Consider the following 15,853-nt stretch of genomic DNA (forward strand, 5'->3'; position numbering starts at 1 on the left):
TTTTCCACGTTGAATGGATTCTAAAGAGAATAGCATAGAGCATGGAGGGAACATTGGGAAGAAACAAATCGATGAGACACAAGGTAGTTAGAAGAGTAGAGAAACATTCAGCTGAAGAGCACCCCCTGCTCGTATGCTTACTAAAAATTCTAGAAGGTAGAAGGCACATTAATACTAGAGGTCTACGAGCCTAGTAAAAATGAATCACCCAAGAATCATTCAACTTGTAATGCTTTGGAAACATTGAATCTATGAGTTGAACTGTGGTGTGTGGAGAAATTATCACCTAAATGATATTTATGGCTCATATAAGTTTATATTAATGATGTCGATGATGATATTCTTGAGGATGGCATTGCAATGGAAGCTACTGACAAATGCATCACCACATCAAGATCTTCAAATGGTTTTATGTATAGATTTATGATTGAACTCTAAATGGTCTCTTACATTGCCTCAAGTCGGCATTTGGGATGTTAAAGCTCTAACCATATGCACCTTACAGGTAGAAAGGATTGCTTTGTGACCCGTTTTAGGACAAACAAGGACCTAGTAGTGTGTGAACATATATATGTTTTAAGGACACCAAACTAAAGCCATGCAATGAAGCATCAATGAAGCTTTTTATTTAGTAGTACCTTCTCTAAGAGAAAGCAAGTTGTTGAGAGAACACTATGGCTTCATTTTCCTAGTGGAGTTGTGAGATTTAGGGTGTAATTCCTTCCGTACAAATTCAACAGTATACAACACCCTCACCCCCTCTCTCTGGCTGTAACTTTGGTCTCATAGGTCACTTTGGCCTTTTGAAGACGTTATATAACATTTCATTTCTCTCTCTCTCTCGTATATAGACGTGATTTCGTGGTGGGTGCTGTAATTCCTTCCGTACAAATTCAACAGTATACAACACCCTCTCTCTCTCTCTCTCTCTTGTATATAGACTTGATTTCGTGGTGGGTGTTGTAATTCCTTCCGTCCAAATTCAACAGTATACAACACCCTCTCACCCCCCCCCCCCCCCTCTCTCTCTCTCTCTCTCTCTCTCTCTCTCTCTCTCTCTCTTCTCTTCTCTTCTCTGTATATAGACTTGATTTCGTGGTGGATGTGACACGTTATGAGATATTCCTTGCAAACAAATTTAACTGCCTTGCTAGCCTCTAAGCAATCTCTCTCTCTCTCTCTCATCCCCCCCCCCCCCCAAAGGCCAAGATGCAACAGCAAGTTAAGCCTTTTCCATTAGCTTTATTTCAAATCACATGCCCCACTAATCCTGCAACAGCGAGTTTGTGTTATACAACCACAGCTTCGGCAACCCAAAAAGACAAACTGAAATTTATCCAACAATGACGTCTCAACTGCACGTCACAAAACTCTACTACTCAATCATGCTATGAGTTCACTTTTTCCCCACCCATTAGACTCCATTTTTCAACTTCTTCGAAATGCCAGCAATATATTGGCCTTGATGGAAAGCTTGTTCCAACTCCAACTTGGTTGGCTGTCTGCTACCATCACCTGCATAAGTCCCAGCACCGTAAGGGGATCCACCCTTAACTTGTCCCATTTCAAACATGCCCCCACCAAATGTGTAGCCTATGGGCACAAATATCATTCCATGGTGAGCCAGTTGGGTGATGGCTGTCAACCTGTAGGAAGCATAAATATAGTTAAAACACAAAAACATTACCAGCATATATGATTGGGGAGCCTTAAACTTGTAGGAAGTATAAATCCAGTTGAAACACAAAAACAATGCCAGTCTCGATGCAAAGGGGCAATGAGTAAATCATGTCTCACACACCTACAAACCTCGTCAAAGTAACCAGAACAGAAACTGAGACACCAAAAGATTCTACTTACGCCGTCGTTTCTTGGCCACCACCCTGTGACCCTGTGCTGTAAAAGATGCCAGCGGGCTTGCCTGCCAACAGTTGAGAGCGCCAAAGGCCACCTGTTGCATCAAGGAATGCCTTGAATTGGGCCGCCATCATCCCAAAACGGGTGGGAAATCCAAAAATCAGTCCATCAGCCCCTGCTAATTGAGGTGGCTCAATGATTGGTACGTCTGACTTTGCTGGTGCACTCATCTTTTGCAGTACTTCCTCAGGCAGTGTTTCAGGAACCTATTCACACAAATCAAATATGAGCCTAACTCTTGTCAAAACTCTTCAGAAAAAAAAAGGATCCTTCCATCACATTTTCTTGTTTAAAATAAGATAGTTTACAGAAAAGAAAAAAAAATTAGCCAAAAGAAATACTTTAGCATACTCAAACTTTTGCTGCAGTTGCAAACACTGAGAACACTTGCTGCCAAAATCAGCAACACAATTTCAAACATGAGACACATTTCTCCAATAATGTCGGGGGTGTGATTGGATGTCTATGCATGAAATTACCTCACTTTTCATCTTCATAGGCAAAGCAGAGTCACCTTCAATGCTTTCTTTATTTTCAGCATACTGAATGCAACATGCTTCAGGGATGTCTTCAGGGGTGTTCATTGTTGATCACCTCCCACTGACAGTCCATCAAACCAGGTGATCAGGATCTCCCCTCCAACCTGGGTACCTGCTTGGGCTCTGTTTTGCAGTATGTGGTGGTGATCAACCCTTATTGTGAGGCCTCATTTGTCATCCTAAAAGTGATTGCTGGTGACTCGAACTATGAGTGATAGCCATGACTACCTCCACATTTGTTGCGACGCAGTTTTGAACTCCATTCGAGTAGAGCATGAAAAATGGATGGTGAATCCTTCAGGACTTTCCCCATCACTTGCTGGGCGGCTGTCTCACGTGCAGTTTGCCATAGGAACATGGACATCTTACTGGGGCGCGAACACCTCCAGAACTCACGCAACACTACTTAAGAGATACCGTCTAATTCCTAGTGATTCATGTTCACACAGAAGCACCCTGTCTGTGCAATATATTCATGTAAGGGGCTGGCTGTCTAGGTGTTCTTTCTTGTCTACTACTAGCATTCCACAACCACTCCTTAGGATCCAACTAAATATAAGCCAGGGTGCTCTACTGACTCCAAAACCAAGTTTCCTCCTCCTAAGGCCGGTGAGAAGGTAATCTGCAACCTGCAGCATTGACAAAAATGATCGGCACTATCTCCTTCAAGGAAACTGGTGCTCTGATGCAAGAAAATTCTGATGGAGAGCACAAATCTCAGAGCACTTAATGATTAAGAAGATTAATTCACACAATGAACAATAATTGAAATAGCACAAATCACCATGACCATGAACACCACGCTAGGGCTCCAAAATGGGCTGCCCCCCACCCCCCCCCCCCCCCCAAAAAAAAAAAGAAAAAGAAAAAGAAAAAAAGAAAAGGTATTTTATTACCAGAAGAGTAATGAAATTGTAGAAGATTGAGGTTATCCTAGCTCACCAGTTTGCCCCAAATACAACTTGTAAGTTTAACAAGAGTCAAACAGTGTGCCGAGTCTTCCAATCCTCCAAAGCTTCAAATCTGGAGTCTTCCAATACTACACACGACCATAGACCTCTGGGCCATTCTGCCAGTCCTCCGATGCTATGTCCAGTGGTTATTGTCAGTTGCATCTCTCATAATTGTTCCCAAGCTAAAGGAATTTCTTGAGATCTTTTGTAGACTAGCCCATAATCAGTAGTCATAGTGCTTCTCTCTTGCTCTTTGGTTGCTTTTTGTAGTCTCCTCACCTTGCTTGCTAGTGTCAACTTCTTCTTGGATATCTGATTCAACAAGCTCTTGCCAATTGACACGCTTTCCTTTGGTACTCTTGTTGTTCGTTCCTCCCTAGTTTTCTTGGTGGCTCTTGATGTGAACTTCATGGAAAACATTTTCGGCTAGTGTGTGAATTGTGTGGTTTTCGTTTGGTGTTGACTTTTCTGACAGTTTCTGCTTGAGATGACTCACTGACTTCCTCCATGAGGTAGGTTGTGTAAGAAAACACAATAGCTTGCAACATTCATTACAAACTGATGGTTGTCCACCCACCCATGTGCTCTGGGTAAGGAGCTTTGATGGCAATCTAGACAGACTCTGGACACAAGATGTCTTGCTTTACAAGAGCACTTAAGCACAATGAACTCGATGAGAAACAAAGGCTACCAAACTAGAAGATGGACCTGGCCGGTGCATTGAGATGGACCTGGCCGGTGCATTCGCTCGCTGAAGCTTTCGCCCCCCCCTGCTCGAGCTGCCTTCGCCTCTCCCCGCCTGCTCGCACCCCCCCTCCCCGCCTTCGAGCCTTCGCCTCTCCCCGCCTGCTCGCACCCCCCCTCCGCGCCCCTGTGCTTTTCACGCCCCCCGCCCTCCCTTTCGCGCCCATCGCCGCCTGCCCCCGTCTCCTTCGTGCCCCCCGCTCCCCCCGTCTCCTTCGCCTCTCCCCGCCTGCTCGCACCCCCCTCCGCGCCCCTGTGCTTTTTGCACCCCCCGCCCTCCCTTTCGCGCCCATCGCCGCCGGCCCCATCTCCTTCGCGCCCCCGTCTCCTCCGCGTCCCGCCCCCACCTGCCCCCCCCCCTTTTTTTCGCGCTTTCCCCGCCCCCCTCCCCCCCCCCCCTCCCAGTTTTTCCACCTCTGCCTTCCGCCCCTCCCCCTCTGTCTTCTACCCTCCTCTGTCTTCCGCCCCTCCCCCTTTGTCTTCCGCCCTTCCCCCTCTTCCCCTCCCCGCTCCGCTTTTTCGTGCAGCTTGGTTCTTGCAGGACCCTCCATTTTTCACTTCGCACTCGACTCAGCTTCAGACTCTGATGGAGGTTCCTCCCGCCCCACCTCAGAGGGACTCTTCCGCAGCCCCCTCGCCCGCTCCTGAGGATACCCCCATCAGGCTTTCTCTTTCGCCGGAAGAGGAAGTGAGCCTCGCCGCAGAGGTGGAACGCCTCCAAGCACACTCCACCATCTGCCGTATAGTTGGCACTCGCCCCAGCAGAGGGGAGATCCAGGATCTTCTCCAGGCCCGCCTTCTTGCAGATGTGGGCAAGATCCTTGACGTTCAGTTACTGGGCCGCGGACACGACCAGATTGAGTTCGAGACAGCCCAGAGCGTGGCCCAGGTCCTAGCCATGAGTCCCCTTGACATCAGGGGTGCTCGGGCCTTCTTCAGACATTGGCAGCATGGTTTCGACCTAGCAGCGGCCGAGCAGGGAGAGCACCTATTCCATGTCACAGTTTGCTTTCCTGGAATTCGCTGCGAGTACCTTCCGCTCCTTTCTAGGATAGGATCATTGGTGGGCTCGGTGCTTGAGACTGGCCCCACAGCTGCTTCAGTGGTGGCTAGAGCAGCTGGCTTGCCTTCGGTCAAAGTTTTGGTTCCTGACATCTCCTCCCTTCCGAAGGTCATTCAGTTACCTAGGATAGGGGAGGGATGGATCGATCAAAGAGTGGAGTTTTCGGGGCTCCCGAACCAGTGTTTTATATGCAGGCAGGTCAGCCACCTGGCCAAGGCCTGCCCTCGCAGGAGACCCCGACCTTCACCGCAGCAGTAGACCTCCGATGGCCCGCCCACAAATGCGGCTCGGCAGGCAGCCTTCGAGACACCTGCTCAGCCCACAGAGACCTCGGATTGGCAGCCTGGACAAGGGCCCCGTAGAGGGAGACCACCACAGCAGCATGCCCAGAGACCGACGCAGCAGCAGACACAGCCTCAGCATCATTGGGTTCCAGTGAGGAACAGCTTTGCTCCCTCCAGAAAGAGACCCCAGCGCAGACTGAGGATCAGGAGATGCCAGCACCCCCCCCCACCCCCCCCCTCCCCCGTCCCCCCCTCCCGCCTCGCTTCCACCTTCGCCTCCTCCCGTTCCCGCTCCCGCATTTTCAGCGGCTCCTTCCCCACCCCTTTCTCCCCCCCCTCCTCCCCCTCCGCTCGCCTCAGCTCCCCGGGAGGCACTGGCAGTGCCTTGGCACTCACTTGCAGTCCAGCGGGCACTGAGCACCGACCTTCCTCATGCACCGCAGAGCAGACCTACCATGCCGATTCATGCTTCACGGATATCCTCTATCCACAGGCGGCTGAGTAGTCTCAACACTAACAGCGCTCGGAGGCTTTCGACTACTCCTTTACACGCCTTTTTGGAGCGGAGGGCCCCTATGAGCCAGCGCCCATCAGAGTTCATGTGGTGATACCTCCGGCCCGAGGGGAGGAGGCACTTGATTCAGTTGTGGCCTTCTCCTTCCCTCTTTGCGGCACTAGCGACCGGGAGTGGACTCTGGATCTCGCTCTTAGTATTTTGAAGACTCGGGCACTTGAGTTTTCTCACCATGTGAGCGATTTGGAGATGACAGATGTGATAGGCCGACTCTGGGAGTTGGCACATTTCTTTGATAGCGGGAGTGCGGATGTCTCCGGGAATCGACATTTGGTGGTTCGCATAGTGGCAGACCTAGCACGAGACCCTGGCTATGTATGCATACATGAGGTTTCTCTCTCTGAGCGGGAGGCAGTCGCTATGGGACACAGCCACTGGCGCCTGGTCCGAGACTCTTGCAGCACACCAGGTGGGCAGATTCATAGCCGCTCGGATGGGGATTACTCTCCATCCAAGCCGCTTGCGAAGGCCTTGGCGGTGCACACTATGTACGTTATCGTGGTTGCTTGAGGCAGGAGCTTCAGAGATGCCTGGTTGGGGGCAGTATTGATATTCTAATGATACAGGAGCACCATTTGAGTGAGAGCAGGATTCGGAGATATGGTTCAGTGATGCCTGGTAGATGGGACACATTTTGGTCTGCAGGTTTTGGCCCCTTGGGTGGGCAAGGAGGAGTATGTATGGTCATTGCGGATGTATGGCGGCAGGCCATTGTGGATCGTGGGGTCATTGTGCCTGGTAGAGCGCAGTATGTTACATATAGTGCCCAAGGCCGTAATGGACGTAGGTCAGCCATGTCGACCACAGGGTCACCACGAAACACATTTCACTTCCCCTGAAACGCGAAACGTTGGTGAAACGTGACACGTGTCATGCATGGAGTGAAACGTTGAACGTTTCAGGGCAGGCAATTGTTGTAAAAAATGTGAAAAAAATTATGTTGCAATTTCTTCAGGGGTGCCTCTCTCTCTCTCTCTCTCTCTCTCTCTCTCTCTCTCTCTCTCTCTCTCTCTCTCTCTCACACACACACACACACACACACACACACACACACACACACATTGATCGTGCGATTGAGCTTGTGTGGTCCAGACGCCACGACTACGGAGGAGGGCATCCCAGCATAGACGGAGGTTGCAGCGGCGGATTCGGATTATTCTTGCGAGACATGCGGGACACCCAGTCAGGGTGCTGACCACAGAGGATATTGAGGAGATCCGCCAGCGTCCGATGCGGCACATATTATGAGATGGAGGCACCTCCATAGTGTACCCCCCGTCCCATAGTTTCATTTTCTAGCTGCCAGCAGTATCATCTTTATTTTCTTTTTCATTTTCTGGTTTTTTATCCAGACATTGTATCAGATCCACCATGATGTAACTTTTTGGTCTCATAGTTCTCTCTCTCTCTCTCTCTCTCTCTCTCTCTCTCTCTCTCTCTCTCTCTCTCTCTCTCTCTCTCTCTCTCTCTCCTCTCCCTCTCTCTCTCTCTCTCTCTCTCTCTCTCTCTCTCTCTCTCTCTCTCTCTCTCTCTCTCTCTCTCTCTCTCTCTCTCTCTCTCTCTCTCTCTCTCTCTCTCTCTCTCTCACACACATTGATCGTGCGATTGAGCTTGGGTGGTCCAGACGCCACGACTACGGAGGAGGGCATCCCAGCATAGACGGAGGTTGCAGCGGCGGATTCGGATTATTCTTGCGAGACATGCGGGACACCCAGTCAGGGTGCTGACCACAGAGGATATTGAGGAGATCCGCCAGTGTCCGATGCGGCACATATTATGAGATGGAGGCACCTCCATAGTGTACCCCCCGTCCCACAGTTTCATTTTCTAGCTGCCAGTAGTATCATCTTTATTTTTCTTTTTCATTTTCTGGTTTTTTATCCAGACATTGTATCAGATCCACCATGATGTAACTTTTTGGTCTCATAGTTATCTCTCTCTCTCTCTCTCTCTCTCTCTCTCTCTCTCCTCTTCTCTCTCTCTCTCTCATGGAGTTGTGGAGTTGTTATTCAACACGTCTTGTGTTCGAATCTCACTCCTGTTGGATAGATCTTCTTAGGTCTCTTGGGATTGTTCCTACGACATTAAAACAGCTCTCTCTCTCTTTTTTTTCTTCGTGAAATGGTGTTTTATATTATATGTAAGAAAGTACATCAACCACTTGGCTCACACAGAACCTATGGCCCAAAAAACCCCCCCACAAAAGATCCTCTAAAGGATTATGACCATGCAAACCTGTACACTAATAAGAAAGCCTCCTAACCAAATAAGCATCCCAGATAAAAGCATCAAAGATGAGCCAGCCGAGCCGCCGTAGACCATAACGAAATAACATCTGCATCCAGTAGCTGAGCTGAGAGAAGAGAAGAAAACTGCCAAAGCAGCAAACCGCGGATACGTAGAATGTGCCCATGTATTCCAGACAAGGAATCAAAGATGAACCCATTCCGTGTAGTCCAAATATGCCAAAGTCCTGTCCATCTAAGGAAATGGAATATCACAAGGTGACTGTCCGAAGTAATGACTTGAGGACAAATCCCAAATATCCACTGATGAGCCGAAATAGTAGACCTCTCTACTGCCTCCCAAACGCGAGAGACAAAAGACCAAATCTGACGGGCCACTGGACAACTCATGAACAGATGCATAACTGTTTCAGTGCATGTCGTGCAGAAGAAGCAAGAGGCCAATGTAATTTTACGACGGCTGAGCTGATCTCGTGTAGGTAACCCTCCCACCAACATCCTCCAAATGAAAACCTTACCTTGGTAAGGGAGTTTAGACTGCCAACCACGCATAAGAGTTTTCTGCCACCATGATTTAGACTTGTGCAATCCCCACACCTTATTGGCCTTGGCTGAAACCCAATCTTTCTCTGATACGAGCTTATGATAGACCTGGTTAGCAGAAAGTGATATCAAGTCACCAGATTTACATAGTGCCCAATCAAGCCAAGGCTGATCTGCAGCAGATGGCTGAGGCAATGGAGTAAAAGGCTCAACTGCATGCATGATGTCAACCCATAGTGGCTGAAATGTCCGAGGAACCCTAAAGTGCTGCCGAATACGACGAAACGAATATAGCCTGTTACGACCAGGTATCACAGCATCTCGGATTCTAACCAAGCCTAACCTGACCATGCGGTTGAGTCGTATGCGTGAAGCATCTCTGTCTGGCCAAACAATGACACGCGACTCCACAAATGTTTCGAACTGCAAAGAGTTCAAAAGTAGTCTTTCATGACCAGGATCCCACCGAGCCAATAGTAGAACTTCATGCCAAGAAAGGAGAATATGCGATAAAATGTGAGATGAGCGAATACGGACAGGATGAGCCGCATTCACAATGTCCCACCATGAAGCCTGCACACGTGTCCGTCCATGTGACAATCCCTCCAACTCAATCAAGTCACGAGCCATGAATACCCAAGGCTGCTCCTGCAAACACATATCCTGAAAAAGCGCCCACCTACGTGCCACCATATGCAAGCGGACATCCAGTAAAGCAGCCCCACCCATTCTTTTGGGCGTCGTAATGTGATTCCAAGCTATCCATGTTTGACCCATAATATTTCCTTGCCTCTTCCACAGCATAAACCGAATGGGAGCAACCAAACGGAGAAGAGATTTGTGCGTCCAAGGTAGCAAAGGCAAAAAATAGAAAATCATGCTAAGCATAATAACCTGAGCTACCTTAACCCTCACATGCATAGGCCACCCTTGAGCTTTCCAATACATAAATTTATCCGAGATCCGAGCAGAAATCCAAGCAAGAAGCGCTTGGGGGTCCACATCCACACCCACCGGATACCCAAAATGACGAACAATGTCTCCTGTATGCACCACACAGCCTTGCCACCCTAATGCCTCACGATCAAATTCCGTGCATTCAATGAGGGCTGATTTTGTTGAATTTATTTTCAGCCCAGAAGCCAATGCAAAATTATTCCAAGCTTCCATTGCTCGATCTATATTGGCTTTTTCGGCCCTGAGAAACATAAAAGTGTCATCCGCAAGGGCTTGAGCAACCAATTGCTTGCCATGAGGGAGATGCAAACCAACCACTTCACCATGCGATGCCATAGCATCTAGGCGAGATAACATAGGATGAGTGGCAATGGCAAAGAAAAGAGGGCTAAGAGGACAGCCCTGCCCGAGAGAACGGGTGAGAGAAATACCATCCAAAAGTCCTCCATTGAGCATAATCCGCGTGATAGAGCCAGAGCCAAGTAAATGCACCAAATTAGCCATTTTGGGACCAAAGCCCATGGCTGTCATTAACTGAGAAAGGAAAGACCAGCTGACATGATCAAAAGCTTTTTCAAGATCCAACTGCACCATCACAATCTCTTGCTTCTTTGCCTTGGCATAATCCACTCCAATTTGAACATTAAGAATATTATGCAAAATATTCCTGCCATGCACAAATCCATATTGATATGGATGAATAAGAGTAGGAAGCACCTTCTGCAAGCGATTGGCAAAAATCTTTGTAAAGATTTTATACATGATACCCATAAGTGAGATTGGGCGCCATTGAGCCAAAGAAGTAGACGAAGGGACTTTGGGCAACAAACGAAGTATGCCCAACTTCCAATCGGCAGGCATATATCCCTCATCCCAAACTCTTTGACAAATAAGTGTCAAAGGCTCTGCAAGCTGATCAGCATATTTTCGGAAAAACTCATTTGTCAAACCATCCCAACCAGGGCTCTTTCCCATGGGAAGTTTGGAGAGAACAGCTTCCACTTCCCCTTGAGTAACAGGAGCATCAAGCTGCACCGCCACATCAGGGTCAACTTGATATCGTACTTCAGCAAACAATGACTCCCTTGCAGCCAGGACAGCCGACGAGACATCCTCTCGAGGGGCAAGCAAATCTTCATAAAACCTGATGCAATGCTGAATTACCTCAGAAGGTTGAGTAACAAGGTTGCCTTGGGCATCCATCAGCCTAACAATATTCTCACGCATATGTTTTTGATGCAACTTATCATAGAAGCGATGAGATTGACAGTTAGCATCCCGCAAAGCATCAAGACGTGCAAGTAGTTTAAAGCGAACATATTGTGCTTCCTGCACCCTAGATAGCTCCTTTTTCAGCCATTCTATGGCATCCACAACTTCAGCATCCATAGAGTCAGTAAACATGAACGCCTGCAAGCCCTTTAAAAGCGACTCAAGAAGAGCCACATGCTGTTTTTGTATAGAGGCATTAGCAAGACCATAATGCCGCGCCAATTTCCGAGTGTTGGTAAGGAACACTGGCCAAGCATGATAATCAGCCATGGACACTCTTGTGGAGAAATGTCGTATCAACTGACGCATATAAATATCAAAAACTTCATGCTCCAAAAAAGTGTGATTTAAGCGCAAAGGCAAGCGTCCCAACAAGCCTTTATATGCATCCACAGGATGATAGACCATTTCAAATACAAGCGGCCAATGATCTGACAAAACCTGCTGATCAACCATCATAGTAAGAACCTCTGGCAAAAAGATATCTTGATGTAAAATATACATCCTATCCAATCTAGCATAAGTGCCCCGAAACTGTTGTCAGGCATAAGTGTAACCCCTTTCATCTGGATGCAACCAAGACCACATGTCTTGTTTTAGCGACCTTGCTGCAAAAGCTTCCCACGCCATTCTCTCCGGGCCATCCATTACAGAATGAGGCGACGTGGCTTGCTCCTCGGAGACACACATATTAAAGTCTCCCATCACAAAGCCAGGATGAGAGATTGAAAGAGCACACAAGTCATTCCACAGCAAACGGCGTGCACGAGCATTATTTGGAGCATACACCCCTAATAACCATAAACGCGTATCATCCCAAACAATCTGTATCACTAGAAATCTTCCATGAACATCTTGAATCACAAGAGAAGGCTGAAACTGCGAACGAGCAGCAAACATAACACCTAACTGCGAAGCAGGATGTCCACTGTAGAAAACATGAAACCCCTTATATACATAGGCTTTGCCAGCCAACTTATGCTGCTTATGTTCAACTGCACACAAAACATCCCAACCATGATAAAAAGTTGTACGCCAAAGCCTGAACTGCTTTTGGCGCGAAGAAATACCCTTTACATTCCATTGTACAATTTTCATAAGCCTTCCAAGAAAAGGAATCAACAAGGCCGTGTACTAGGCCCAGGACAATCTACCAAATCACGAACCTTTTGAAGCATTGCATTTTTAGACATGGTATTTGTGATCTCAGACTGCCCTTGGAGTTCTCGAGCACGTGCCAAAGGGTAATGACCATCCCATGGCGAGATGACCTCACCCTTCGAACCAAACATAAGAGGCAATTGTTGTTGTGCTTCTTTTGTTAGGCGACTTCTAATAGAATAGCGTTCTACTCTATCCACCCCAAGAGCCCCTGAACCCTGAGAAAGTTGGCCTCCCGGCCTCTCAATCCTGGTCTGTTGTTGGGCACCTGAACCCAAAGGGCGACGAGCATATGTATGTAAGGGCCCCTGATGAGTACGCAAAGGCCCCCGCCAAACAGCATCTGAGAAATCCCCCCGCGGGGCAACAAATCGTGTCTTTTTACCACGTACTTCCACCCATGGCTGCTCAACCTCATTATGAACATCCACATGTACATCCATGTGCTGGGCATCATGTAAAGGAGCATCATGCTCATCTTCCACGGGCAACTGCCCATCAACGATATCCTTGGTAGCAACAATTTGTTCTTTCTTAGGACATTTGATGGGGAGAAAACTGAATTAGGGTTTAGAGTTCATTCATGGGAGACATACACAGAGAAGCAAGGGAGAGAGAGAGAGAGAGAATTGTGGGGATAAGTCAACTCATGAAAAGCATGAGTGTGTGACTCCCCTATCACACATGTATATTGCACTAGTACACATAGTGCACTTAGTACATTAAAAGTACTAAGTGTACTATGTACTATAACTTATGGGCTTGTACACACTATAAGGGTGGGCATAACGCCTTTACCCCAACAACCTCCCACTTAAAGGCAAAGTGCCCTTAAGTAAAGGAAAAGAAAAAATCAGCATGTACATGATAATATACAAGGCCATATCAAGGCTGAAACTGGCCTCATCCAATGCCCATCAAGTGTCTGCAATGAGCAAACCGCTCCGGAGGCAAACTCTTCGTCAACAGATCAGCCGGGTTGTCATCCGTGTGAATCTTAACAAGCTGAATTTGCTTGTTCTCTATCACCTCTCTGATGAAGTGATACTTCACATCCACATGCTTCGTCTTTGCATGAAAGACAGGGTTCTTTGCCAACTGGATGGCACTCTGACTGTCACAATGCAACAATGGAATATCCCCTGTATAGCCCAAATCAACCACTAACCGAGATAGCCATAATGCCTCCTTGCAAGCCTCTGTGGCTGCAATATACTCGGCCTCTGTAGTAGATAAGGCAGTGCACTTCTGCATCCTGGATATCCATGACACAGCACCTCCTGTGAATGTAAACACATAACCGGTAGTAGACTTCCGGTTATCTGGATGACCGGCATAATCCGAATCCGTGTAACCATGCACTAATGCATCCTGTTTGCCAAAGCAAATGCACAAATCCTGTGTGCCCTTCAGGTATCTCATGACACCTTTCACTGCTTCCCAATGCTTCTTGCCAGGGTTGGCCATGTATCTAGAAACCACTCCCACTGCAAATGCAATGTCCGGCCTAGTAGCAACCATGGCATACATGAGACTGCCACAAGCTGAAGCATACGGAATCTTGGCCATATCAGCCCTGTCTCTATCTGACTGTGGGCTGTCCATAGCACTGAGTTTCACATATGGAGGCAAAGGAGTACTAGCTTTCTTCCCCCCGTCCATATTGAACCTCTGCAAGACCTTGCCAATGTATTCCTTCTGAGACAAATACAACACATGCTGATTTCTGTCCCGAAGTATCCGCATACCCAAGATGTGATTTGCATCACCCAAATCCTTCATATCAAAGGTTTGATGCAGCCTCTGCTTCAAGGCATCCATCTCTTTACGAGATTTCCCGGCAATCAACATATCATCAACATACAAAATGAGAATCAAGAGACTGCCATCCAAAGCTTTCTTGGTGTACAAGCAGTGATCTATGTCACTTCTCCTGAATTTCTGAGATTTCATGAATGTATCAAATTTATGATACCATTCTCTTGGTGCCTGTTTGAGCCCATAAAGACTCTTTTTCAGCTTGCATACAAGCTTTTCCTTCCCACTTATTGCATAACCCTCTGGCTGCTGCATATATATCTCCTCATGGAGATCACCGTGAAGAAAAGCAGTCTTCACATCCATCTGAATCAAGTCCAGATCATCATGCGCAACCAAAGCCAACACAGCTCTAAGTGTGGTCATTTTGACCACTGGAGAGAAGATCTCATCAAAGTCCACACCATATTCCTGCTTGAAGCCCTTAGCCACTAACCTGGCTTTGTATCTTGGCTTAGCATCTGATGCAACTTTGAGCCTGTATACCCACTTGCATGGCAAAACCTTCTTGCCTGCAGGCAAAGGCACCAACTTCCATGTTCCATTTTTATGCAGAGAATCCATCTCTGACTTCATGGCAAGCTCCCATAGAGCTTTGTCTGCCCTCTGTAAAGCCTCTTTATAACATGAGGGCTCTCCACAGTCAGTAAGCATCAAATAGTCAACCCCTGGAACAAACCTGTCAGGGGCTCTGGAGGGTCTAGTGGACCTCCGTACCCAATGACCATCATTTGCAGGTTGCTGTCCAGCCTGCATATCACCCATTGGTGGCTCCTGTTCCATGCCATAAGGCTGAAATATCATGCCCGGTATCTCCTCCAACTGTGGTATATCCATAGGGATATCTTCTGCCATATCTGGCTGTCCATTTGGACCATTTTCAGCACCATTTAAGGGCTGGTTTTCCTGCTGTAATGGCTGATTTACAGCCCTTTGTTGTTGTCCATGATGTCCATCATCATCAAAGATGACTCTGCCAGGCTCCTGTTGCCTTGCAGGCTCCTTATACATGCATGTTTCATCAAAAATGACATCATTGCTGCGTATGATCTTTCTATTCATGGGATCCCAAAGTCTATACCCCATTTCACCTCTGTCACCATATCCTAGGAATATGCATTTATGAGACTTAGGATCAAGTTTGGTGCGCATTTCCCTGCGTATGTGCACGTACGCAACGCAACCAAACACTCTCAAGTGCTTGTATGACGGAGGCTTCCCTGTCCATACTTCTTCTGGCACTTTCCCACCAAGCCTCGTGTTAGGTGACCTGTTTATAAGGTGAACGGCTGTCATAACAGCTTCAGCCCAAAAACCATGAGGTAATGCAGCATGTGACAACATAGAACGGACCTTCTCCTGAATGGTCCTGTTCATCCTCTCTGCTGTCCCGTTTTGTGGAGGATCATAAGGAGTAGAGAGCTCCCTCTTGATGCCTTTAGCATCACAAAAGTCCTGAAACTGTTTGGACATATACTCTCCACCATTGTCGGAACGCAAAGCCTTCAGTGTTTTGCCAGTTTGATTCTCAACAAGAGCAACAAACTTCTCAAACACTGAGAATGTATCACTCTTCAAACGAAGAGGATAGACCCACACCTTGCGTGTGGCATCATCAATAAAAGACACAAAGTATTTTGCCCCTCCCAAAGAAAGCTGAGGCATCTCACATACATCTGTATGCACAAGCTCTAACTGAGCATCTTTCTGTCCAAGAGCTTTCTTGTGGGGGCACTGTAGTTGCCTACCATATATACAATGCTCACAAAACTGAAAACTTGA

General features: G+C 47.5%; 1 protein-coding gene across 1 annotated transcript in view; it reads right to left on the bottom strand.

Moving 5' to 3' along the window:
* Nucleotides 1-1,212: 1,212 nt before the first annotated feature.
* Nucleotides 1,213-15,853, bottom strand: part of LOC147640554 (putative NAD(P)H dehydrogenase (quinone) FQR1-like 1) — a 46,502-nt gene continuing 31,861 nt past the window's right edge. Inside the window, exons 3-4 of the mRNA XM_086812914.1 lie at nt 1,861-2,123; nt 1,213-1,646 (exon numbers count right to left, since the gene is read on the bottom strand). Coding sequence (XP_086669040.1) covers nt 1,415-1,646; nt 1,861-2,123 — 495 coding nt within the window. The 3' untranslated portion in view covers nt 1,213-1,414. The remainder of the gene's footprint in view (nt 1,647-1,860; nt 2,124-15,853) is intronic.

Source organism: Cibotium barometz, chromosome 2 (assembly GCF_041138505.1).
Source record: "Cibotium barometz isolate CiBa-2024 chromosome 2, ASM4113850v1, whole genome shotgun sequence".
Taxonomy (NCBI): Eukaryota; Viridiplantae; Streptophyta; class Polypodiopsida; order Cyatheales; family Cibotiaceae; genus Cibotium; species Cibotium barometz.